This window comes from Manacus candei, unplaced genomic scaffold, assembly GCF_025592945.1.
Source record: "Manacus candei isolate 608988 ecotype Guabito, Panama unplaced genomic scaffold, ASM2559294v1 h1tg000042l, whole genome shotgun sequence".
Lineage (NCBI taxonomy): Eukaryota > Metazoa > Chordata > Aves > Passeriformes > Pipridae > Manacus > Manacus candei.
In genome coordinates, this window is record NW_026138090.1 from 348,954 (window position 1) to 376,014 (window position 27,061).

General features: G+C 49.0%; 2 protein-coding genes across 7 annotated transcripts in view; one reads left to right on the forward strand and one right to left on the reverse strand.

The window, feature by feature from the left end:
* The window catches only part of PODXL (podocalyxin like), a 46,494-nt gene extending 30,615 nt beyond the window's left edge, over window positions 1–15,879 (forward strand). The window contains exons 3-9 of one of the 4 annotated variants that reach the window (XM_051795226.1): window positions 1,782–1,945; window positions 3,071–3,154; window positions 8,624–8,780; window positions 9,633–9,691; window positions 9,797–9,967; window positions 11,493–11,549; window positions 12,864–15,879. In XM_051795226.1, the coding sequence (XP_051651186.1) occupies window positions 1,782–1,945; window positions 3,071–3,154; window positions 8,624–8,780; window positions 9,633–9,691; window positions 9,797–9,967; window positions 11,493–11,549; window positions 12,864–13,058 (887 nt within the window). In that variant the 3' untranslated portion in view covers window positions 13,059–15,879. The remainder of the gene's footprint in view (window positions 1–1,781; window positions 1,946–3,070; window positions 3,155–8,623; window positions 8,781–9,632; window positions 9,692–9,796; window positions 9,968–11,492; window positions 11,550–12,863) is intronic. The other 3 variants (XM_051795227.1, XM_051795228.1, XM_051795229.1) reach the window with 3 other exon arrangements.
* Window positions 15,880–26,032: 10,153 nt separating this feature from the next.
* MKLN1 (muskelin 1) overlaps window positions 26,033–27,061 on the reverse strand; it is a 94,071-nt gene continuing 93,042 nt past the window's right edge. For all 3 annotated transcript variants that reach the window (XM_051795221.1, XM_051795222.1, XM_051795223.1), the window contains one exon: window positions 26,033–26,366. In XM_051795221.1, coding sequence (XP_051651181.1) covers window positions 26,245–26,366 — 122 coding nt within the window. In that variant the 3' untranslated portion in view covers window positions 26,033–26,244. The remainder of the gene's footprint in view (window positions 26,367–27,061) is intronic.

Here is a 27,061-nt window from a genome sequence, read left to right on the forward strand (position 1 = left end):
CTGCAGAGCTGGTGAAACAGTCTGACAGCACCCGGAATGTTGAGTGTAGGAGACCCCTAGTACAGCTGACAGCTTACTGAAGGCTGTCTGGGCATGCACAGCAAATGAGCTTTAGATGACTAAGGAGATTTTGTGGCTAAACTCTGAGTCTGCAACCTCTAAAAGAGTCTAAGCACTTGGGGAGGACATTCTTCACTGCTGCGGGAGGGGTTTGGCTGCTGACTTCTGTCTAAGCAGCATTAGGAGTGTCCATGTGGTGTTCAGGATCTTGCTGAACACCATTAATATGTTTTGTTTAGATCTCTGGAGCTTTACAGAGTCATGTTAGTTACAAATGCCCTGCTGAGGCACAGTTTAGTGTCCCCCTTGGCATTTTCTCTGGTAGCATTCCCAGGGAAGGAGTCACCCTGTGGGAGTGTGAGAGCTCCATGGAGCCTTCCAGACTTGGCTGGGATTGTGGGTTCAGCTCCCATTTGGCTCTGAATAAAAGCTATGATGACACTGAAGCCCTTCATCATTTTCCCCTGGGGAATGTCATTCTTGAACCAATTTCCAGTTACCTGGAATAAAGAAGCCACTGTAAAACCATCTCCATCCCCTTCAGCTGTTGGCATCACTGAATGGGCCAAGGTCTTAATGCAAGACCATCTTCACTGGATTCACCTAAGTCATGTTTTGAGCATTTTAGCAGCCATGAGGAGGTGAAATGAGTATCATCATGAAGGATGTTTCATTCCCCTCCTGCTCCACAGGACTGCTCTTCATTAAAGGATGATATATGAAAATATGTTAATTCAAATTTGACCTCAAGCATTAAGCCTGAAGAGGTCTAAAAAACCCTTTATATTTAATAACTAGGTGAGGGAATGTAAGAGAAACAGATGGCTTTGGAATTAATTCTCTCCTGGAGCCTTCAGAATGTGTCTGGGAGAGAAATATCCCTCATCTTTTCTGTGGAAGAGGCAGGAGTCCCAAAAGCAAACAGGCTGTGAACATCCTGTGCCATTTTATTTCTCTTTGTCATCATCTAAGGCTCAATTAGGAACCCAGGGATGAAGATCCATGTCTTCAAAGGGAACAGGGGAGGCAGGAGGCTGCTATGCTCCTTGCACTGCTCCCATTGCACACATAATTCTAAGATGCTCCAGACCTTTACAAAATCATCTGAGGTCCCTCAGATCTGAGACACCTGCATGAGGGTGGTAGACATGGGGCTTGTGCCCTCCTGGAGTAACAGGCAGGCAGGACACCCCAGGCTGTCTCACTTAGCACCAGGCACTACTTCTAAATGTCTCCCTGGACTTCTTCCATGGAGGTGCAGCCAACAGAGGCTGTGGCACTTCATCCCCTCCTAATAGAGGTGGTTGGGAGATTTTGGGTAGCCAGGTCTGCCTCTGTTGAGGAAACCTTCATGGAAGACACCCCAGATCAAGTGAAATGAATGTCATCCCATGCTTCTTTTTTAGGTGATTACCCAGCTACCCACACACAGCCAACACAGACTTTGGGTTCAGCTCTCCAGAACACTCTGATGGGTTTCAGCAGCAGAAAGTAAAGTCAGGAATGATATTTTTTCTATATCAAAGTTAATCTAAAATAAATAAATAAATAAATTAAAAGGAGCAACCCAAAGCCTCTCCAAGCTTTGACACAATGATCCTCAAGGCAGGGCTAGAGCTGAAAGCTTATTTTCAGCTGATCCCTACCAGAGCTGTGTCAGCTGTATCCTCTGTACAGTAACAGTGTCTCCCTGCTTGTTTTTTTTTTTTTGGTGCATGTAGAGGACTCAGACCAGAGAAGCCACGATGTTGGACCTACATCAGCCAAACCCACCAGTGCCTCCCGGGGCCCTGACAGTGCCCAGCCATCCCCCCCAGCCCCAGGGGACCACACAGTGCCCAGCAGTCCTGGCCACCAGCACCTGAACACTTCTTTCCAAAATGAGGTAATGACACCTGTGGGAAGGTGGGCACTCTGGAGTACCTTTAAAGGTCATTTAGTCCCATCCCTTTCTCCCATCCACAGAGGATGGAGGTGAAGGGGAGCATGTCCAGAGAAGGGAAAGGAGCTGGGGAAGGGTCTGGGGCACAAGTCTGATGAGGAGCAGCTGAGGGAGCTGGGGGGGGCTCAGCCTGGAGAAAAGAAGGCTCAGGGGGCACCTTCTTGCTCTCTACAACTCCCTGGCAGGAGGTTTTAGTGATGTGGGGGCTGGTCACTCCCTCCAGGTAATAAGTGACAGGATGAGAGGAAATGGCCTCAAGTTGTGTAAGGGGAGGTTTAGATTGGATATTGGGTAAAAAAATTCTCTCTGAAAGGGTTGTCAGGCTTTGGAACACCCTGCCCAGGGCTGTGGTGGAGTCCCCATCCCCGGAGGGATTTAAAAGCCGTGTGGATGTGGCACTTGGGGACATGGTTTAGTGTTGGCCTTGGCAGTGCTGGGGGAATGGTTGGACTGGATGATCTTAGAAGGCTTTTCCAACCTAAATGATTCAATGATTCTGAGATTATGGTCTGGGTGTTGAACAGGGAAGAAGTGAAATTTGGGAAGGAGGGAAGCATTATGGAGAGCAGAAGCTGCCTTGGTGTGAACTTGGACTTGATGAGAGGGCAAAGATCACAACTCAGCGTAAACAGCACATGGATGATACCAGCAGAAAGTGATTTGGGAATTTTGGGGGGTCTCAAAACACAGTTCAGGATAACCAAAGTGCTGGGAAGGGGATCCTGTTTCTGGATGATCATCTTTTGTGGGGCTGGGCTGCATCACAGTCTGCTGGCATGGATCTTCCTGCTTCCCATGCAATTCCTGCTTTACCCCATACTGCAAATCCTAGGCCTGGTCTGGGAAGGGCATTAGCAAACATTCCACAGACAGTTGTGTCAGTCATCTGTGAAAACCCTTTCCACATATAAAGGGCTGAGTGAAGGGCTCCTGGGCCTGTCTCGTGTCCATAAAATGGAGCAGAGCTTTTGCTGGGACATCTCCTGGCTTGGGGCAATTAAATCAGGGACCAACTGCCCTTCCAACCTTTCCCAGCAGTTGAGAGTTGCTTTTCTTCTGTCTTTCCAGGTCATCTGCAAAGATGCTAAAGGTGCACCTGTAGAGGTGCAAAACAACTGGCTCACCATGTATCTGAAAGAAGCCAAAACCTGTGTAAGTACCACCTTTTTGGACTTCCATGGAGGATTAGCAGCTGAGCTGTGAGGGGAGATCAGCTGCTGCTCTGAGCACGTGAGAAAATGCTCAGAAATGAGAGTAATTTCATCCAAATAAGGTGTGACCAATGTAAGGTGGTGAATGCAAACCCACGCTCAGCAGTGTCAGCCAGTGGGGGATGTGGCAGGAGGAGAAGAGGCCCATGTGGTTTTTTTTCCTCAAGCTGAAGGACCAGCTGAGCCCTCAGAGGTCTTACAAAAAAGTTAAATGGGAAATTTTAAAGGGTAAATCTTTCCCTACGCAAATCCTGACAGGAGAACTTTTTGCCTTAATTGAGGGGCAGAAATTTTGTTCCAAAAGGTAAGAAAGGACTGTGGTGTTGCTCCAGAGTTGTTGTGTAGTTGGTGAGACCTTGCAACCTCACACTGGGTTAGGGCAGCATCCGACTGCAGAGCAACTGGGAAGCACTGGAACCTGGAGTTTGGGACTCACTGTGCTCCTTGATGCTGTATCAGCTCTCACAGAACCCTAAAGTGAGAGCAAAAAACTCCATTTCATTTGATTTGGACCCTGTACAAGACCAGGGAATAGCAAAATGTAGTGCCAAGGCTGGGGACAGGCAAGCCCAACACAAGTCTGCACACCAAGACTCCTTTTGGTGGGTCTGCTGGTGTTCCTGAGGGATATCCACCTTCAAAGTGGTTCTTGTGGAAACTGTGAGTCTCCTGTACTAGGGAAGATGCAAAATACTGATAACTTCTAAATAGGATGAAGTTTTAGGCTGATGATAAAGAGGAAGAGACACCACTTGGCTGGTGAGGTCCTGACAGGACACACCTGAGCTGTTGGGTGGGGCTCAGGGGTGGGTTTTGGCATTATAATGCCCTGATTTCTGACAGTCTAAGCATCAGGAAACTGGCATTTCAGGGATGTGGTCACCTTCCACTAGCTTGGGTTGCTCCAAGCCCTGTCCAACTTGGGCTTGGACTCTTCCAGGGATGGGGCAGCCACAACTTCTCTGGGCAACCTGTGCCAGGGCCTCACCAACCTCACAGCCAAGAATTTCTTACTAACATCTAATCTAAATCTCTCCTCTTTTAATTTAAAACAATTCCCCCTTGTCCTATGACTCTCTTCACCAAGTGAAACCACACTGTTCATAAAACCCCTTGAGACACAGGCTGAGATGAGCACAGTCATTCCTGCTGACCACAGCAGCTCTGGAAATTCCCTGTGCCTTGGTGGTGGCCCTGCCTGGCAGCCCTGGAGAGGGCTTGGACCTCCTGACAGCACCCACGGTGCTCCTGGAGGAGGGGAAGCACCTGCTTCTGCTGCCATCTCATGGTCATCACCTTTCTACTTGGGCTGCTGCTGGCTGAAAGTGCTCCTTGCCCACACACCCAGAGAAGTGATGGTGTTCTCAGTGTTGCTGTCAACACTGAGGATGACTCCAAGGGGGGACCTTATTACCACGATGCCCCAGTTTCTCCTGGGACCACCCCTTTCCCCCTGCAGTGTCTGGACGTGGCTGCAGGTTTCATGCTGGGAAAGCTTCTTGCCAAATTTTATACTGAATATATAGAAAAAAAATATTTAAAGAGATTGACAAAACCCAGTTTTGGAGCCTGAGATCAGTTATGACCATGCCAGTGTTTAATGCTTCCCTCTTCCTTGTGGGTACAGTTATGGAGCCGCTGTCCTTCCCATGGCTTTGCTGGAGGGTTTTTTGGAAGCACTGGTGAGTTAGGGAGTGGGCAAACATCCCAGCTTGGCCTCATCCATCACTCCTCTGTGCCCACTCCATGGGGCAATGGAGTGTTGGAGCTGGTGAGCAGCGAGTCCGTCGTCCCGTTTCCCTTTGATTCCTCTGGGCTTAATAATGAGCCGAATCACTGTTAGTACAAAATGCCAATTATGCCTCAAAACAGCCACAGAAAGGCTCGAAGGGTGCATCCTCCCACAGCAGCACCCTCGTGGGCTGCCAAAACAACTCCTATCAACCTTCCACTCGTTGGATTCCTGAAAATTGCGACGGGTTTTGTGCCTCCTCAGCGGCGCAGATAACAGAGAAATGGCACTATGCAGCTTCCCTGCTTTGTAGGCCCTGGTAAACATGCCCCCAGCCAAATCCTGACAGCAGAGTGAAAAAATCCTTTGCGTTTCACAGCCCGTGGGAAAACAGGAAAGTGTGTGCTATAAGGAGAAGTGGCTCCAGAAACGGCTCCAACCCTGAGCCAGAGTTGGGGCGGCGTTGTGCTGAAAATTCAGATCCAGCAAGAAGCCAGGGGAGCATCGAGGGCAACGTGGGGGACCAGTGGTGGGGGACATGTCCAGATCACACATGGCAAGGGAGAAGGCACTGTGCAGCCACTCACCCCGTGGCTGGGCTCGTGGGGCAGCAACATTGATGCAAAGACTCCAACAAACAGTTGGGACTGAACCCAGGAACTGTGGACGTTTCGCCCCATTACACCTCAGTCTCTCCAGTAAATTTAAAAATAAAAAGGAACTCAAACTATAAATAATAAACAAAAGCCAAATATACAGTTGGTACCACTTTGTGGATCAAATATATTTTATGGGCTGGTTGGCTCCCTGCATCCTTCCTCTTCAGGTGATGCTTTGAACCAGCCCTGAACAGTTTGGTCCATGTATCCCCCACCCTCTCCTTCTCCTTCCTTTGATTAGAGCAGGATCTTAATGGTTTTTTTAATAAGGCTTATTAGCTTGATGCTTCACATTCCACTGGATGCCTTTTCCCAAGGACTGGCTGTCAAGTATTTTCAGTTGGGTTTTTCTTGGCTGCTTGAGTAACTTCCTCCTTGGAAGAGATGGATGTACGGATGGGTGGATGTACAGATGGGTGTTCTGCTCCTCATCTCAGCCCCAAAATGAGTCAGGTGAAGCAAGAGGTGATGATGTCAGAGGTGGCTGGTGCAGCCCGAGCTATGGTTGTGCCACATGACCCTGTGGCCACTTCCCAGGGAGTCACTGGTCCTCCTCCATCGTGTCCCCCACCGGGTTGTGGATGTGCCCAGGGAGCTGAGCCGGTGGATGCTTGGGACAACTTGCTGCAGTGGGGATTGCAAAAGCAACAGCAGGAGCACCTGACCTTTACTGGGGGAATTTCTGTGTGACACCCACCAGTCTGGGCACAGCAGGACATTGCCCGGAGCAGGTGGAGGGACCCCCTGACCGAGGAGGGTCGTGGTCCCCCTCGCCCTGTCCAGCTGGCGGGGCTGGTTTGTTGACTCAAGTGCTGTTACCTCATTCGGGGATGTTGGTTTTAGGTCCCCGCCAGTGTGGGAACCGGATCCGAGCTGCTCGGCAGCGCCTCTCAACTCCGGCCAAGGAATGCGAGTGGGGAGGGGAGAGCTGCCAGGGCATCCCTGCCGGCTCAGCGGCCTTACCCTGTCCCTCTTCAAGCCTGGAAAGGGTCAGTCCCTCCAGTTCAGCCTCGGAGGGGGTTTGGGCGCTGCTCACCAGCCGGCAGTGAAGTGGTTTTGGTGCTCAGTTGCGTTTTAGCCTCGCATCCAATTTCCTTTCCCACCCAAGAAAAAAACACTTTAAAAGCTTTTTTTTCCCCCCCACAGAGTGGTAGTGAGAGAAGTGGGTTATTAAGGGCTGGGGGAATGCAGAGCTGCGGGGGAAGGAGGATGCAGGGAGGCAGCAGAGGCTTTCCCTGCCTCTGCCGAGCAGAAAGCGCCGCACAGCCAGGGATTGATAAACCTCAGGACATTCCAGGCGTAGGAGCAACACCCAGCGTCCAGACGTGATAAAACCACCGCCACGACCAAGCCACAGCCCCCTCCTCCCTGTCCTGTCGGGAACCAGCTTTCTAGGGAATGCCACCTCGTCTTGCTGCCCCGGGGGCAGGTTTCCCGTGCAGCTCTTTTCCCAGGAACGCACCCGGGATGGCACAGCTCCCGAGAGGCCCGAGGGAGGTTTCTCCCGGTGCGAAGCGAAAGGACAGGCGAGGTTCCCGGGGACAGCGAGTGTTGAGCTCACCCTCGCACTGTACCCGGGGCCGGCCTTCCGCCCCGGCAAGTGCATCCTGTCTCCACTGACTGCTTCCCAAATATTTAGATAAGATGGGGTGAGATTAGGTGCCTTCCTCGGCCGGGCAGCTCCCATCCTTGTGGTGCAGCAGGCGGGATGCTGCCGGCCGCCGGCGGTGTTGGAGAGGGAGGGGAAGGTTTGGGGGGAATGGAGCTGGCAGGAGCAGAGCCTTTCCCATCCAGCCACCTCGTTTCAGCATGGATTGAGGAGTTTTACACACAGGACTCTGCAGGCAAGCCCCTGTGCACGAGCACCTGTGCACAAAGGAGCTGTATATGCAGCATGTTCCATATGGGACCTGTGGAGGCCAGGTCTGTGCATGGAATCATAGAATCATTAAGGCTGGAAAAGCCCTCCAAGATCACTGAGTCCAACCACTAACCCAGCACTGTCAAACCCACCACTAAACCATGTCCTTTAGTGCCACATCCACGCTTTGGGATCTGTGCATGAAGGAGGGTGATGGTCTCTAGTGAGCTCCCAGTTGCTACATAGTGCTGAGCAGATACAGAAAGCCTCAGGAATATCTTAGAGGGACCATGGGCTCCACCTACCCCTTTACCACTCCTCCAGTGCTGACCAGGCTACTCCCCCCAGGGACACTCCTGTTTGCCCAGAGAAGCTGTGGATGCTCCATCCCTGGAAGTGTTCAATGCCTGTTTGGATGGGACTTGGAGACACTTGGTCTAGCAAAAAATGTCCCTGCCCATGGCAAGGGCGTGGAACTAAATGATTTTTTTAAAGTCCCTTCCAACCCAAACCATTCAGTGATCCATTTTATAATTCTATCCAAAAGCAAAACACTGTCTCTTGCTCTTCCCCATGGAGAAGTCAGGAAGCTCTAAGGACAGGGACCCGTGTTGGTGAGGACAGATGGTAGAAATGCAGGCAGCAGAAAGGCTGAAGATGCCTGTGGGGGAACAGTGGGGCTGCACAGCCCTGCCCTGCTGCCACTGTGGCCCCTCAGCCTCCCCAGCCCCCCCGCCCTGCTTCCCTCAGGGACCTGCTATTCCTGTAACGCCGAAGGCTGCGGCTCACAGATAAGGCTGGTGCAGGGCCCCGGTGAGGAACTGCGGCCAAGAGCTCGGCTTCTTGTAAAGAAACTACTTTTAAACTTTTCCTGTTCCCTGGGAGGGCCGGCAGCAGCCAGGCAGTGCAAAGGGATGAGGGAAGATCACAGAATCACAGAGGGAATTTGGTTGGAAAAGACTTCTGGGGTAACTGAGTCCAACCTGTGACCGAACGCCGCCGTGTCGACTAGACCATGGCACCGAGTGCCACGTCCAGTCTTCCCTCGGAGGGGTCATTCTTAGAAGATGGGACATTTCCCATTGCTGTTGAAGGGGAGAGGTGTTCCTGGGCAGTCCCTGGGTGGGGGGACAGTGCTGACCCTCGTTGTCCCCACAGGCTGAGTGGAGGACGGCGAGCGCCAACATCTCCTTCTTCGAGAGCTTGTGCTCGACGGGCCGGCACACGTTCGACGCCAGCAGGGAGAGCTGCACGGTGACACTGCTGTCCCACGAGCCACAGTCCCAGCGCTGGGACGTGCAGGTGGTCCTGCACCGTGAGTATGACCCCGCCCTCCTGCCCAGAGCGGGACAGGATGGGACTGGCACTGGGGACCCTGGCACGGGGATGCAGGTGGAGGCTTGGCAGAACCCTCAGGTCTGGTGGGGCTTGGCCAAGGGGCTCTGTTCCTTGGGCTGCCCCGTCCCATTGGCTCAGAAGACTCCAGAAATGAGCTTTTCTCTCCAAGGAAGGCACCAGATCCCTCTCCCATCCACAATGCCTAAAGGCGGGAAACGAGTCTCCAGAATGAAAAATTCCTCCCAAGTGGTTAAAATCCAGTGCCCAGTTCAAATCCTTCCCTAAGGGACCACAGAGGGGAGTTTCTTGCCCATGTCACAGCCCTTTGGGGAAATCCATCTCAGCCCTGGGATGCCCAAATGTTGCTTTAGGACCAGGGTGCCAGGCAGAAGGAGACATCCTGCTGCTGTAACACGAAGGCGAGGAAGGCCTGAGCTCCATCCCCCCCTTCCTCATCATCAGGGCAATCTAACCATGCATTAGGTGGGGAGTCCAGCCTCCAGCATCTGACCTAAGGCAAGGCAGCCAGGCACTGGGGACTAATCCTACACTGCTCTGGCATGGCCTGAAGGAGCTGGTAACAGCCTCACGTTGACCTCTCTCATAAATCACCCACTGGAGATGCCCCCAACCCCCTGGGGCTGGGGGATGGTGGGGACTGGGGGTTGTCCCCATTCCAAGAGATCCTGGTTCCTTGTCTGGCACCTAAAAGGGTTGGCTTCATGCCCACACATCTCCAGAAAGAGGATCACCTCACAGACCAGAGGACGGTGGCACGACCTTGCCCCCCCTCCGCCTTGTGCTCATTGCAGCCTCTTTCTTCCCCCAGTCCCTTTGCACCCTGAAAACATCCTCGAGGAGCTGGAGAGGAAGGACAAGTTAGAGCAGGTAAGTGGGTCCCTGCTCACAGCACAGCTTCCCCAGGGCAGGTGTGCCCTGAGGTGCATCAGTGGGTGGGTGGCTCCGGGGCCTGACCTGTCCCTTGTGTGGCAGCTGGGCATCGGCATCGCCAACGTCACCAACGACAAAACGGAGAGGGAGGCGATAATCGACGAGTTCAGCACCCCCCTGATCATCACCATCGTCACCCTGGCCGGCTCCCTGCTGCTCATCGCCGCCATCTACGGCTGCTGCCACCAGCGCTTCTCCCAGAAGAAGGACCAGGTGAGGTGGCAGGGGGTGGGACGGGTATCCCGAGACCTTTTCATCCCCCTCAGGAGATGGAGGATCACCAGGGTCGACGTCTCCGCTGGTGGAGACATCCTGGTTCGCCCAGCGGGTACCACCCTCGCTCAAGGGTTGCCCAAGTGCTGTGGGTGCTCCTGAGGGGCAAGAGCTGCTTCTTTGGGGGGGGGAAAGCAGCCAGGATGAAAAGCAGGAATAGGAGAGGCTGGGCACTCATCCCTGCTGCCACCCAGGGCACAGCACAGCTGGGCAGCACCCTTGGGTCATAATTTTGACAAGAAAGGCTTTCTCAACCCAAAACCCCCCTCCAAAACCACCTATACCCCCCCAAAAAAAAAAATTCTTGAAATACTTTTATGAGTAGTGGGTGCCCAGAATCACCTCGATGCCTTCCCAGGGATGCCAGGGAGCCCGAGGCTGTGTGCAGGGGGGGAGGGAGGAAGGAGAACATCCACAGGAGGGCATCGACCCTGCACAGCTCAGCCTTTGTAAGAGCTGGGCCAGGGCCAAACCTCAGAGCAGCAGCAGCAGGATTTAAGGAAGAACAGGACATGGAAAACGAAAATAATGTAATTTTTATCTCAGGAAGCAATTTTGGGTGATTTTAGTGCAGCATCCACCTGCAAGGACTGGCCATTCCCACACCCTGTGGCACCGGCACCAGGGTTTTCATTGCTCCCAGCTGCTCTTGCTGAGGATTCAGCTCCAGAACAGAGAGAAACAGAAAGGGAGGGGAAAAAAAAAAAGGATAAAATCAAATTATGTAATCAGGGTAAACCACCTTCTCAATGAAGAAGCAAACCCCTGCATCCTACTTCAAGTCATTTCCCCCAAAACCAGTTCATCCTTCCCCAGGGATCCCAGTCTTTGCCCCACAGGGATAAGGCAACCTTTGCTTTAGATACTTGCAGTGTAAAGGAGGTGAGCATAGGAGGCAGGAAAGAGCAAACCAACACCAGCATCAGAATTACCTGTATTTACAAGGCTTGATTTTTTGGGAAAAAAATGGGGGAGGATGCAGGACCTCAACAGATGCTTGACCTGCAGTGTGGTCCCCTTGGGTTTTCATCATCCCTTGGATGAAATCTCCCTGACTGGGATGAAAAATATCCCAGCAGAGACAGGGAGCAGTATAACAACTCTTGCCTCATATTGCTCAAAAAACAGGTAGAAAGAGGGTATTTTTAGCGATGGGAATGCGTGTCCCTCAAATATCCTGGTGCAGAGGAACAGGTACCAGTCCCAGCTGGATGTTCCTGAGGTAAATTCCCACCAGGCACCGGGTAAAGCAGCGCCACCAAAGCAAGGGATGCAAGTTCTGAAAATCAAACACATTTCTCCTTCCTGGCTTTGTTTTTGGGTGGTTTATTTTGTTTTCCTCCTGCTTCGTTTCCAAAAATGATTTGAAAGTTTTTTTTTTTATTTTACTTTTTTTTTTTTTCTCCAACCCTTCCCTCCCCTCCCTCCCTTCCCCCCTCCGTTGTTTTCCCTTGGAAATACCCAGCACATCCACCCTGATCTCCCCGGGTTTGATGATGGACATGTGGCCCTGATCTTTAATGTGAGTTCCAACACAGGGGTCGGAGGGGCGGGAGCTGCATCCATAACACCCCCAGCTCTCACCTCCGGCGCTTGGTAGGGTCCAGTAGCTTTTAACAGGACTAAAAGCCTACTAAAGCCCAGCTTAAAATCCCCCTTCCCCTTGCTGCATGGCCAGGGGGTGCCTTGCCATGGTGGGAGAAAGTGCTGCCCGAGCATCCATCCGTCATTCTGGGGGTTGGACCAGCAATCCCACAGGGAAGCAGCCCCTGGGAGAGCCCAGGTGTGTTCTCTGCTTTCCACCCCACTGTCCCTGCCCACATCTCCCCTGCTGTGAGTGACCCAGGGGACCCCCAGCAGCGCCTCTGCAGCCCCTCTGCCAGCGCCAAGCCCTGCAGTTTTCCTTCATCATCCCTTTCCTTCTCCATGGATTCCCTCCCACGCCTGTCTCCTGACATTTACTAGCAGCACTGTAATAGATCAAGCTGTAAATCGAGGCAGATTTTAACAGGGGTGCCCACTGAGAGCTTTACATTCCCCAGAAAGGGCTCACCAAGGATTGCAGTTCCCCACTGAATCCTTCCAGGGAAGGATGGGGATGAAGGACCCACTAAGAGCCCTGCTGTCCCAAAAAGGGCTGACCAAGGACTGCAGTTCCCCACTGAATCCCTCTAGGGAAGGACAAGGATGAAGGAGCCCAAGTGGATGCAAAATTAGGATAGGCTGGGGGTCTGCCAGGGGATGAAGGGCTGAGTTGGAGCCTGAAGCACATCAAAGGACCAGGGTGATCAAGTGCTTGATTCCATCATTCCCTGCTTGGTTTCCACTGAGCTCCAGGATAAGAAGGGATGATGCTTAGGGAGGGGCAAGAGCCAGCAGCTTCTGCAAGGTGGGAGCTGCCCCTGGGTCAAGGAAAAGAATAATAATAAAACAGCTAAAAAGGGACAGGGTGGGAGAAAGGGGAGGGGAAGAGCGGAGTTGAGTTAGGCAGGCAGGAGTTGGGATGCAGGGTTGGGGCAAGGCAGCAACACTCAACCTCTTTCCAAGGTCCTGAGTGGACCAAGCTGAAGCTGGCAGCTGCTCCTGGAGGTTTTCCACATGTCTCTGGCTGCTCTTTCCTCCCTCCCATCATTAGCAGAGTCTCTCTCTTGCCAGCTCCATGCTATCCCCTCGCTGCCCCCCAGCCTCAACCTCACTGTGAAAGTCCCTATGTGTAGTTATATAAATCTATAGGGGCAGCTGTCACAGCTGCCTGGGGGGTGACAGCCCCAAGGTGACACTCACAGTGTGGCCAAGGTGTTTTCCAGCGGGGTTTATGGGTTTTCTTTTCTCGTAGCAGCGCCTGACCGAGGAGCTGCAGACCATGGAGAACGGCTACCATGACAACCCCACGCTGGAGGTGATGGAGACCTCCTCCGAAATGCAGGAGAAGAAGGTGAACCTCAACGGTGAGCTGGGGGACAGCTGGATCGTTCCTCTCGACACCCTCATGAAGGAGGACCTGGAGGAAGAGGAGGACACGCATTTATAGGGTGCAGAACACGATCAAGCAAAAAACGACCACCACTCCCCCCAAAAATCCCCTTAATCCTTCTACACACGCACACACAGCTCCAAAATAAGGCAAAATCCCTCCCCCCAAAAAAAACCCCAGAAAATTCCTTAATGGACTAATCATGGCCCCTTGTGCCACCACATGGGTTGCAGGACGGAAGAGGAAGGGGCATAAGACACCTCTGGGGCACATCAAGTCAAGACACTTTGGTGGCCACATCAAGACAAGCATCCTCCACCCCCCACCCACCTACCACACCAGAACTGAACAGCCATGGGCAAACAGGGGGGCTTTGCTCCCGAAAAGCTGCTGGTGTCTCCTCCCATCCCACATCCAACCACACCAACAGCATCCTCCAGCTACCGAGTGACTCAAAACTGAAGAGAAACAAAGCAAGTAGGATGGGAGAGGGAGCAAATCCAACAGCAAACCAGCAGCTGGCAACTACAGCTCAAAAAACCCCTCTGTTTAGTCATCACTCCGCCCTCCCCAGCACCCAGGTATGGAGTGGAAAAAGCTGGAAAAGCCTGTTCTTTTTGAATCCAGTTTCCATCCTTTCCCCAGAAATCGCCGGCTAAAACGCACAAGAGCCCCTCGCTGTGCCGTGGGCAGGTGGATGCATCCGGATCCAGCAGGATGGGAGGGATGCAGCAGTGCCAAGTGATGCTCAGCCCTGTCACCCAGGGCTGTGGAACAGATCCTACACCCACGTGGAAACCAAGAGAGGTGCAGCAGCTTCTTGTATTGATGGGATGAGATAGGGAAGGAGAGGAAAAGGAGTAATTCCTTGAGTTCATCCTTCTTGGGAAGGGTGTGGAGATGAAGAGCGATGCCAGGCATAATGTTGGGGGTTTTGTGGTGCAGGAGGCCATCTCTGGTGCTGCATTTCCCTACACAATGATCAGTTACCTTCCAGGAATTATGCAGCAGCACCTCACGGCCTTCATCCATCCTGCACGAGCCTATGGGTGATGTGCCCCACTGTGGTTTGTGATTTTTGTGCTCATGTTTTCCTGCCTGAGCAGCAGAAGAGGTAAAGGAGCAGCAGAAACATGAGCCAGGCAGCCTGGTGGCATTCAGGGTTTTCCACCTGTACAGCCCTTGGTGTTTCCTCCCCTTGAGGTTTGTAAGCTCAGCCCAAGCTCTGAAGCTCTTCCTCACAAGCCAGTAAACTAACAGAGACCTGCAAAGCAACTTCCAGCACAGCAGCAAGGCTGGGACTGAGCTTCATCCTGCAGCCCTTGGTTTGTCATCCAGGTCTCCCTCTGCTGAAGTCTACAGAGGGGAGAAGAAACCCATGGCTGGACTGATGCTGTTTCTGGTTTTCTGTTCCCCATCACAGCTCCTGAGTGGCTCTAAAAGGATGGGGAGAGTTTCACACCTTTGCACTGGTGCCAGTGAAGCAGCTCAGCACTGGCAGAGTCAGGGACCCATCCTCCAGCACACAGGAAAGAGAGGAGAGGACCAGAAGGTCACCTGGGTGAGCACACCTCCCACCAGGAGGATGGTGGTTGTCCCAAGCCCCCTGCAAACCAGAGGAGCTGCAGAGAAGAGCAGTGTCCAAGCACTGTTCTCCCTCTCCCATTTGCCATCAACTGTGCACTCATCATGTGCACAACAGGGAGATTTCCTTCGGGCTCTGCCACCAAGTCAACACAGTTGGGATCCGCTCCCATGGCTGCCCTGAATGAGGGGAAAAGCACAGCCAAGCAATGGAAAGCTTGGAGAAATCAGGTCGAGTTGGTCCTTGGGAGTACTCAGGAAGCAGAGGGTCGGGGTGGTTCTCTCAGCCCCAGGACAGGCAGAAGATACAAGAGGCTCTTCCCCCTTCTCCCCTGCACCGAAGGGCAGAGTCTGAAGTGTTCAAAACCTTTCTATTTTTGTATGTAAATATTCCTGCTATTCATTAGCGATGTATCCTGCACACCTCACTTACCCGTGCACTGCACTATGGGGAAGTCATTTTGGAGGGGAGAGGAAATAAAAGCTAAAATAAATACCAAAAAAAAAAAAAAAAAAGAAAAAAGAAAAGAAAGGAAAAGCTAAAGGCCAGCCTGGTAGGGCATCAGAATTTGACAGGAAGCAGGAAAACACCTCTCGCCCAGGTAACCCTGCGCCACAGCTTTGTCCCTGCTCTGGCAGCATAAAGCTCAGCTCACTAACGTGGCCACAAGGCTCAGAGAACCCGTCTGGGTATCCACAACAGCTTCCATGAGTGTCTTGGCTTCCCAGTTGCCCTGAGAGACGAGCAGCAGGTCGGTGACCTCACCTTTCTGTCCCTCCCAGGCAACAAACACAGCAAAAACACGGGGCAGCAGCAACGCTGTGGTCGCAGGGGCTGGTGTTCCATGAGGACATCCCTGGCAGGGCATCTCCAGGTAGTCGGGCTTTGGCATGTGCCTAAAGATTCCCCCTTCCCAGCAAAGAGATGCCGAAGTGCTTTAATGAATCAGGTCCAAAGACTTTCCAGGAGAACCCTACAAAGGCTTGAGATCAAACAACCTTAAATCTTTCCGAGCAGAGACCACTGAACTGCTCAGCAAGTGCTTATAGTGATTTATATTTGAATAGGAATTGTACATTTATTTATTTTTCCAGACACCATATTTTTAAACCACTAATATTTTATAGTAGATTTTCCTTCCCCTATTTAAAGAACTATTTCCACAGGAAAAGAAAACAGTACTTTTTTTTTTTTTTTTTTTTTTATGTTGAGAACATTCTTTTTGGAAAACACAAAAAAAAAAAAATCAGGTAGGAAATGCAGCAATGAGCATCTTTGGCCTTAACCCTTCCCTTTGTAGCTGTAGCCATAATTGTTAGACCAAAAATAATAAATAAAGGCATTTCCTCCCTCCCTGCCCCTCCTCCCTTCCCCACGCTCCTCTTCTCTCCCCCAGAACAGCTTTAACATCCGACACATTGTACAAAGAGATTATTGCTCTTACCTTTGGGAGAGAGTTTTACAAGCAGCTCAGAGGTCCTTGCAAGAGACTTTTCTATTTTCAGATTCACAAGGAACGTGTAAATACTTTAGGACCATTTTATCTCCCGCTCTCAGTGCCATGACCCAACTGATGAGGTTGAAACTGTGACTGTTGCCTACAGAAGACACACAGAAGTCATAATTCATAAGGGACTGGAGAAGGAAAATCTAATTCCCAAGGTGGCTACCTGTTGAACCTTGCACATATCCTAGAGCTCTTATGTACTGTGTAGCAGCATCTCTCACGGGGACAGGAGTCTGATTTACACTGGAATTTACTGAGGAACTGGATTGTAGAGATTATTCTTGCATTTTCCTACAAATATATTTTGAAAGCATCATGTATTTCTGTCAATAAACATTCTTATGTAAAAGACTCGTTTCTTGGCTGAGTGAGAAGGGGGTGGGCAGGGCTTGTGCTCCAGAGGCACAACCTTCTGCTCTGCAGATGTTACATGGGAAGACACTGAACCAGCAGGAGCAAAACCAACCCAGACCTTCATGGTAGTCAGCCATGGAAAAACTGGTATTTTTCCCATGCAGGAGGAAGTATGATAGCAGTGGAAAACTTAATTTATAAAACAGATGACTCAGAGGGGTGGGATGCTGGGTTGATGCGGGTGAGGGCAGCCCCACCATGGCCAGAGCACTTGTTTGAGCTGTGGGTGCCTTCAGGCTCACGGAGGGAAGGGAGAGGGAGCTCATCCTTATTTCTGCATTTCATCCCAACTCACTCCTGGTCTGCAGCCTCTCCTCACTCTCAGGTCAGGCTGTGGAGGAGGGAATCAAACCTCACATCTGTAAGCCAGGAATGGCATCACTCGAGGGCAGCAGCAGTGTGGGCAGTTCATCTCTATTTGCCTTCAAGTGCCCAAAATAAAACATTTTGTTCCAGGTTAAGTCTCAGCTCATGTAAAGAAGAAAAAAAACCAAAACGGACTTTGGTTTAAGTCAAATATTAAAAATCAGTGGTTTGCAGCAGCCTATATTCTAACTCTGTGTTCCTCCTCAATAAAAGTTGTTGTAAATGTTAGGAACACACTGGATTTATGGGATACTGACTCTGCTCACCAGTGATGTCAGGGAACAAGGCCAGACATAATGCACCACTGGTTTCACAATTTCTCCACCACTACAACACCTTCATTCCGTTCTCAGAAGCGATATGTGAACAAACAGACCTTAAATAAAACACCCTTGCTGGCATATACATTTTTATTAAGAAAAAAATGAACAAAATACATTCTCTCCTTATGTACATTACATACAACATAACTACATTGGTAGATATTCCTCGTGTCACTCATTCATTTATGTACAGCATGGGGCTCACACACCAACCCAGAAATCATCAAAGATGATTTATGCCAAGGAAGAAAATTAACACTCCGAGCTGAACAAAGATCATCCGTAAAGAAAAGGGCGGGATGGGGAATCACCAGAGTCCAGGAATGATTCCTGTAACCACCACGGGCTCAACACAGGACTAGTCAATATTTAACTTGCCTATTGAAACACATGAGCAGTTCACAGTGTTCATCACCCCACGGATGCTCCTTCCCAGCCCAGGGCTGTCCACACCCCTCAGCTCAGCTCAGCTCTCCTGTGCTCAGGTGTCTGAGACAACAACTGCAGGACAGACACCAACGGGAATTCAGACAGACACCAGAGGCTGCAGGATTGCTGTAGAGAGGCAAATGCTTCAAGCTGGCTGCCAAAACAGAACAAAAAGGGCCAAACTGTGGACAGGGGGTGGACACTCACACTTCCAGAACTGTGTAGGGATAACCAGCTTTCGAGGACCACACACAGGATTAGAGGACGAGCTAATGAACACTGAAGGTCCAGACAAACAAACCACCACACAGTACAGTGCTACCATCAGAGTAGAAGCAACAGCTCAACAAACAGCCAAAAGACCCACCCCAGCCAGGTGATGGTGCCCAGCCAGCTCACTGCTGCTTGATCCCAAGCTTCCAGATCCTATCTATGCTATCGACTCACCCAAGAGGGATCATGGCAACAGTTCTAAAGGGAGAAGGTTTAACAAAGCTCAGTACTCCAAAATGAGACACGGTGCATCTCAGCATCTGAACACACCAGATGCACACCACCACCAGCCCCACAAGGATGGGAATGTCATCTCTAATTAACAGGGAATGAGCCCACAGACTTTGATTCTCTGCCCCCTCAGCAAAGTGGTCTGTGCAGTTTGAGGCCTCCAAGACCCAAGACTCCCATAAACACACTTGTTTGTATAATTAAGCTCGTTTCTCTGGCTTATGGCCTCTCCACCGTCCCCTCATTTCCTGCTGTGGAGGAGGGTGTGCTGGAAGAGAGCAGAAAATACAGCTCTGGTAAATAGTAACAGCTACTAATAACAAGGGGCTTGTTTTCTTTTCCAAGATCCAGCACAGCAGCTTCTGAAGTGAAAAGTGTTTCACACATCTAAACATCAACGGGAGGGAGGGGAGGAGGGATAAGGAATGATGAGGGAGAGATGAAGGCAATATTCCCTCACCACTGCAAGTTTGCATTCCCGGGGACCACAGCAGACAAGAGAGGAAACCAAGTGAGCAACACAATAGTTTTCCATTTTCCCCCTAAGAGATGAATTTTTTGTCAAAACCTCAAAAAAAAAAATTATCACCAACCCAAAAAACTTTTCAGCCTCTAAGTGGTTTCTTTAAGGAACAGACCCTGTTCACATGCTGCAGCACTTCTGTATTTAGTGAAACACTGAGTAATTGATTGAATCCCTTGGTTACTAAGTCAGGATATTTAAAGTGTATTTTCTCATCACTGGGGAGAAAAACCTATCCACTGGCATTTGGGATGTGGAGATGACTGCTACCACCAGAGTCACTGTTGTGGTCTGGCCTCCCCCCCACCACATTAATTAAAAAGCACCTGATCTCCCTTAATCTCACTGGCAGCTTTCACTAGAAAGCTCAGAACACTTTTAGGTTTTAACAACCTCTTAAGGCAGCCAGAGCTGATGGTGCTGTACCACCTCTGGGCTGTTGGAGCAGGGTTAAGCCCATCTGGCTTTCTTGCCATCACTGTGGAGGGACTGGAGAGAGAGTAAAATCTGTATGAGTCTCTCTGGTGTCCTTGGGGTAGAGGGGGGCCAAGCTTGAGGTGAAGCTCCAGGACTCCAAGATCCTGGTATTGCATCACTTCCACTGGAAAAAGAGCCAGGGAATCCGGCTCACATGAAAAAATCAGGTGTAAACAGCAGAACTACTTGTTAAAGAGTCTTTCAAAGTCCTTCCACAAAGACAGATCACATCTTACACACCTACTCACATGAGCCACTGCTGTATTATCCCTAAGCATCTTTCTCTTCCCATTCCCCCTGCCCTGCTACACTGCAGAAATAAACCAAATCCCCACCCCAATACCAGCTGCTTGCCTCCACCAGTGAAAGATTTGGGGTGATGAAAGCAGGTCCAGGAACCTTGGACAACTTGAAGGTTGGTCTCATCACCCTTTTTCTTCTGTTGAACAACTACCACCCTCTTGGGGCCAAGAAAAACAAACCCTGAGACAGGAGGGAAGGCTTATGACAGCACTGAATGTGGGGTCATGGAGGGGCACAAGTAAATCATGCTGCAGCGGGAAATCAGCTCCCACGCTTCCCTGTCCTTACCCAGGACGAAAAACATCCCTGGAAAGAACAATGTAGATCACAAGGATCCTCCCTGACTGTCTCAGAGGCAGCAGGAAGGAGTTTTGCAAAGGAAGCAACTGGAGGATGGTGTGACATGGAGAAACTGCTGCCTCAATAACCACCATGCAGCTCTAACCTCTAATTCTTCAGCTGGTATCCATTAAACTCAGGGAAGTCTGAAGGCATTTTAACAGCAGTGAAAAGCCACACAGGGAAAGAAAAGTCAGAGTAAATGGGGAAATAGCCAAGGAACCATGCTTTCACAATCATATCTGCTCCTGATAAGATTTTCCTTTCAAATTAATAGTAAACCAAAAAATCCAAGCAGATAGAGCCAGCTTTGAGCCATTCACTCACATTCTTGTTTTCAGGAATGAACTGTGATGCCATGCTGGAGCTGAACAGAAGACTGATTTCTGACAGCACTCACAGTCTCCAGGTCACCAGTAAAAGCTGTGCTGACTTAGAGCAAACAGCTGGAAGCCAGGACAACATGTAGTTCTGTCTGCACCAAGTATAAATTAAGATTTCAGAGTACCCAGGTGATCCACTGACAGCAGCTCCAGAAAGCAGCTTGGAAGCAGAGCACTGAATTTGGGTCACAGCAAGTGCCTGGAGTTCATCCCTATCAAATTCAGTCCATGAAAGCAAAGGAGACAGCAGCAATGTGTTACCTTCAGGATATGTGTCTGGGGAAGATGCTGCCTTGCAGATCTCCACACCTCAGCCACACAGCTGGAATTACATCCAACCCACGCAAACAGGTTCACATATATAACCAAAGCACACGTGGATAATCCCAAACTCCAGCCAGTCCTCTGACCTCTGCCAGGAATGCCAAAAGGATACCTGCTGGCATTCCCTGCGAGGTTTTCCTGGGGGACTCTCCAACAGCAATAAGCAGGTCATTAACTGGCTTCCACTCCAAAACCACACTTGGATCCACTGCCTACAGACAAAAGCATCTGGAGTCAATTGATCCAAGTGCTGAGCCATGGACTGTTATCATGGTTCCAGTACAGTAAACCTACTTTTTCCACTCCAACTTTTCATTATAATAGAGGCTTTCAGTAAAAAAGGGATTTTGCCTATAAGCCATTACCACAACTCAAATCATTTCCAGTATAACATTTTCCATGACAGGATATGATCAGGTCTCCCATTCCCACAGGAGTTTTAGATACACTAACAAGCTTCTGACAGCACATTTACATTTCAACACTATTTACAGTTTATATACTACTACAATCTAGACCAAGAACAAGTCATATAGTTGTTCTTAAACTCTCCTTTCACAAAATAAGACCCATTTCCAAATTATCACATGTACTTATTAAAATAGGCCAAGCTCAGAGTTTCTATAATCTTCTCCCTAAATCAAAACACCAATAATTTTAATTTTTAACTGGGCCCACCTCTGTTTCTGTAATAAATACAGCTATAAAACAACACAAGTACTTCCAGAGACATAACATGAACTGCTTTTACTGTCAGGACTTCACTTGACAATAGCCAAACATTCCTTAACTCCGAGCCAACTAATAAGCTAAAATTCAAAGCATACACGGGGACTCAAGGTTTCACAAGACATTTTTCCACTTGTAAAAACAAAGGGACCGAATGGAATCGTATCTAATGATTTTTTTGCCATTTTCCCCAGAAGTGGCACAGCGTTCCACCCACAGAATTACTGCCCACACAGAGGTGGAGGCTGCACAGAAGTAATTCAAACTACAAGCTTCACTTGATGAGCTCTACGAAAGTATTTCTTTCTCAATTCTGAAACACAGGAGGCAGCAAGAAAACTAATAATATTTGTGTTACTCTCCTGCATTTGAAACAAGCAGCACTGATGCTCATCTTTTTCACAGTAAGAGCAGCAAAACAAGTTTCCAAGTGCTGCTCAGGGCACTGCTCTGAAATCCCTCACTCCCCAGTGCAGGTTGGCACGGCAGGGCCAGATCAACGTACGACTCCGTCACACAAAAAAAAAAAACTCCCTTCGAAAAATTTGCACACATCAGGAAAATGATTCAGAAAGCAGCTGTTCCACAAAGCCCTATGGAAAACACTCTTCCAGACTCGTTACTCGGCTTTGGAAGGAGTCTCTTCTGGAAGAAGACACGGCTAATGGAGACCCGGACGCTCGCGGCTGCCAGTTAAAGGAACACAGGGATGAGGTTGTGGCATTCCCTGGCCACCAGCCCCACACCTCTGCCACCTTCCTGCAAATAGGGGGGTCCAATTAATTTGCTTACTGACTCCTCAATCATTAAATTTTAGTCATTAAATCACGAATTTCCAGGCTAAGTTGTTATAATCAATGACTCAAAAAGTTTCAGCAATATCACTTAACTCTGTCACTCCAATTCACAAAGGGAAGCTTTTCTGTGCTCTTTAGGAAAATTCCCTACTTTCACTCTAGTTTTCACTGCATGAGGCTCTACCTTAAAGAAGATTTTCCAACTGGGTGTTCCCAGACTGATTTTCCAAATTTAGAGTGAGATTCTGCTAACCTGATGTTCTAGTAGGAAGCTTCATCCTGATCCCTGAGCTAGGTAGAACATTCCTGTGTTAACACAGAGCCATCCTGGGCAAACAAAAACCAAATTCCAGATGTTTATTCACACAACTGGATCTGACTACCTTAACTACACATACAAGATGCCATCTAGGGAAAGGGCAAACTGAACTTTTCCAAGACAAAGTTCTCCTTCCTCATTATACTCAGCAAAAGGAAGAGATGATAAGAACAAACACATCACAAATATCTTTAAAAGAGACAGAAGATAAAAACTACAATTAATTTCAGTGAACACTCTGCATCACCCTTCAGGCCTCCCTGGGATCAATATTAATCAATGGGATCCTCAAAAAAACATAGCAAGAAGGTGGCTAAGGTCTCCCAACTTTTATCCTCTGTCCTTCTGCCACATGAAAACATTCTGGGTTGTGCTGCAAGAGCAGCACTTGCTTGGAGAGGTCATTTTGGGAGAACTCTTAAGAACTTCTACCTTGTGACTACTTGGAGGGGTTGTATAAAACAAAAATTAACAAACTCACTTAATTCTACCTAATCCAAGTGACCAAAAAAATCAGTTCTGTAGGGCTTTATTTCTCTAAGAAAATGTGTCACTGAATAGGAACAACATAAAGAATAATTTCCTGTTTTCCAAAGAGATGATCTACTGAATGGTACTGTAAGGGTCACTGTCAGTGAAGAACCAAACTCATGGATCTCAAAGGATATTAAAAAAGCTAAAACAGGACTGAAGTCTGGGTGTCTGTATCAAGTTTATCCCACCCTGACTTTCTCCAGCTTTAAAAGACCTACCAGACCCTTGCAACTTTGGCTTTAAAGACCCCAGTCCTCGTGAATGAGTCCCTCTCTGACAAGGAACGACACCTTCCTCTGCAATACCTTATTTACAAGCTAACATGGAATTTACAGATAAAACTACTGTAGTGCAAAGATTATGTGGTGTCAACTTCATACACAAAGTCACCTTATAACCTAAGGTAGAGGCAAATAGAGTATGTTTGTCTTGCCTAAGCTAAAAAGCAGCCTCAGACACAGCCTGCAAGCGGTGATGGTGAGGTTTGAAGGCTTCTCACGCACAGCCTGTGTATTTATAAACCTGGCATGCACTGGGCTGTGAAACACTTTCAGGTGGCTGTTTTCAGATCCAGTGGGTTTCTTTTCTGTTTGTACTTCGGGATTTCTGTAATGAGCACATCTAATGCTTTCCTGGAATATCACCAGTACCTTTAAAGATCTGCATGCAATTAAATCCATGGTTGATTTTGAAAGGAAACTTGTACTTCACTGCTCAAGAATTTTTGATTAGGTTTTAAAATCAGGCAGTGCAGCACACACCAATGCAAAAAAATCATTTAATTTTGATTCCTAGCTTTAAGGACACAGGAGAAGGAAAGACCCTTGGCAAAGCCACAAGAAGCCTTTCCTTTGGCTTAACCTCTCTGGCCACACGGTGCCTCTGCTGCTCAACAAATACTCAGAGGCTGAGCAAATATTTTCTGCTGGTTAATCACCAGCTGCCATCCATGAACTGCACTGGTGTGAGCCCACATCGATCCGCCTGGGATAAAGGCAGGTCAATATTTGATCATCCTGAAGGGCCCTCGTTAACTGGGACTGTCAGTCCTGCAGAAGCAACTCCGACAAACCATCGATTCACACGGTGCTACAAAACACAGAGCCGAGGCTGCCGGGCTTCGCAGGCACCCCCCACGCAGAGGACAACGAGTTTGGATCGAATTTCTGTGACACAGATCAGACCTGACACCATGCACTGCTCACCACCAACGCCATTCACAGCTTTTGGCAATCCTAAACTTCTCCTGTGCGCTCCAGCTACGTCTATCTTTTGGTTTGACATGTGGTCATCCAAGGTGGACACACATAAAAATTTATGAAGAGCCTGGCTGATTAGAGAACTGTGACAAAAAGCATTTAATACCTGACTGGAGCTGGAGGACACACAGGCAATGAGATCAAGTGATAAGGGAGCACAACAGCACTCAAATTTTACGTACTAGAGGGCTGCAGCAGTTTGGTTGGTTGCATTAAAAGTGATGAGTTCAACCTCAATGGAAGCAACACCTCAGCTGGAATATTCCTCTGATATCTACATTTGTACTGCATAAACTCTAATTAGTTAACAAAGCCTCAGCACAGGTAGCACATCATGAAGCCCAGTGGTAACGTAAAACTTTCCACATCACTGGGAAAAAAACCTGCCACGTTCCAAAGAAATGATTTCATCAGATTTCATTTCCTTCACTGAGTGGAGTCTTCCCCAGACATGTGATTTGCCATCCACTGAAGTGGACAATGTCTGAACGGTCTCAAGTGACAGGTTAAAAACACTGCTTTGTACAGTCCTCCCTGAAGACAAGCAAAGCCCGGCCTCTGACATATTGTTCCTTTCTAAGTGATTAAACATTAGTTATGAGGTTTTTTTAAATTTATTTCTAACGTAGAAGGACTACAAAAGTCACACAAAGAACATGATAAAGAGGCAATACAATGCAATCAAAGCAAGCAGACACTCGAGCTCTGAAAAAGACACTTGACCAACTCTTTATTTCAAGAGTCCATCTTTGCAACACAAAGGATTTTCCATCAAGTTCAACAGGGGCCAGCAGGCCTCAGCGGGTGCAGCAACGATACCCAGTTGGCATGAACATTGCTGGACATAAAGCTTTGCAGTCTCATATAAATATTTACATCTGCCAGTGTGTACTGAACACTCACTGACACCAAATGCACAGTTTCTAGTGCTGGGTATGCGTGTCCTTCATTCCACTTCACAGTGCAGCACCAAGCCCTTACAGCGTGTATAAAGAAGGCTTTCGGCGAGGAGGAAGAATATATTTTCTATACATATGCATCAGCTGGCTTTCAAAGAGATTTATGCTAAGAAGGCCTCCTCACATTCAGATCTAGGTCTAAAATGCACTGATGAGTGAGCTGCACTGCACAGGAAGGGACAAGCTGCTGGGAGCAACGCTCTGCACACGGACACACAGACAAACGCACACAGAAGCACATGGAAACGAAGACAATCTGCTTCAGAAATCCTACACCCAACCCAGGGTCAGGTTGCAGAGGTTTGGGGGGGGGGGGATGTGGTGGAAGACCCAGTTCTGCCGGGCTCGCCGAGGACCCCTGTGGTTTCCCAGCAGAAGAGCACAGCAGCAGAGAGAGCGATCCCTGAAAAGGGGCCCGTACGGCTGACGGCCGCGCTCCCGCTTTCCAACGGTTTCTCTGAGGTTCCCACTTGCCTGCCAGGTTTAAGTGGAAGGCTCCAGAGAACAGAAGAGAGGGATGTAGGTATTCAGCTTAGATCGAGTCTCAGATGCAGTTAGACACGACTGTCAGCTTGATTCTGGGGCGAGGAGACAGACGCTTTGTAACACGCGCTCGCAGCCCCACGACACAAGATTACAAGACTCAAGACATAAATTACTTTTACCTCAATGTGTGCCAGTGTCCTGCCAGCAAGTTATTCAGCTGCTGAGGATGGAGTTGTAGCATAAAGCAATATATCATGAGATACAGATGAGGAAAGAAAAACTTCTCCCCCCTCTTCCTCAGGAAACCCAAAATAAAACCCATCATCTTTAATCCCAGATAACTCACAAATCTCAATTTTCCCCCACAGGCAAAAAGATCACTACATGACTGGGTTTTATTTTTTTTTTCTCTTCCCCCCACCTTTTCATCTTACATTTGCTAACTCAAAATCCAAAGTCAGAAAAAATATATATATTTAGTCAGAAGTACGTCAGTTACATTTTATTAACCTACTCCAAGGGAAAAGCTCCAGGGATTCACCATACAAGTATAAAACCCCTTTCAAACACCTAGGGGTTACTATATTAACTTCATCCCAGCAGTCAATCAATGCAGTAAAAAAATTAAAATACTGAAAATGGATGCTTTTTTTTCCTCTTCCACGTGTCCAGTGATTGCTCCGTTACAGCGTGATGAGGTCCACCAGGTTGCCTTTAGGAGGGGTCATGTTGTCTGGAAAGAAGTTGACTAGTGTGTCAAACAGTTGAGTTCTCTGGGCATATGTGTGGTCAACATCTGAAAATCCTGGGGAAGGAAGAAACAGGGAAATTGAGTCAGTTCTCCCTATTCTAAATGCTCAGAGGAACAGGCCAGTTGTCCACCTGGGATCGATGTTAACAGTCTGCTACTTCTGTCTCCACTAACAAGGCTGCCAGCCCTCCACCCCACTGCTGTGTGCACATACACACAGAGTTCACGTCACCCCAAGCCAGCACTGCCATCAAAATGCCATAAAAAGTAATAAGCAAATGCCTGTCAAGCTCATTGACAGCCCTGAAGAAACGGAGTTCTCAGGGGGCTGCTCTGATGTCCCAGAAAACAAAATCTGTGTAGCTATTTTTATTTGGTGTCTCATTTCTTCTGTCCTCAGGCCTTCCTCGTTATCTTCACTGCCATAACCAGAACTGCTCTTTGGATTGCTTGGAGTTTTCCTTGAGACAAGTCCTGCTGATGGGTAGGAGTTCCAAGTCAGGTATTTACTCACTGGAGTTGCACAGGGGACCTTGGCTGCATCTTGGCACAAGGGAGCTTTGCAAACTGGGATTCTGAAGTGCTGCCTCCCAAGAGGGGAGGGTTTGGTCTGCATTGTTTATCCAAATCATCACACTTAAACCATCAACAGCAAGAACAATAGGGTAGGCACACAATGATTTCCTCTGCTGTGTGTTACTTCTATCACTGGTATCTCCAAGGAATGCTTTTTAATTCAGTGAACTCAC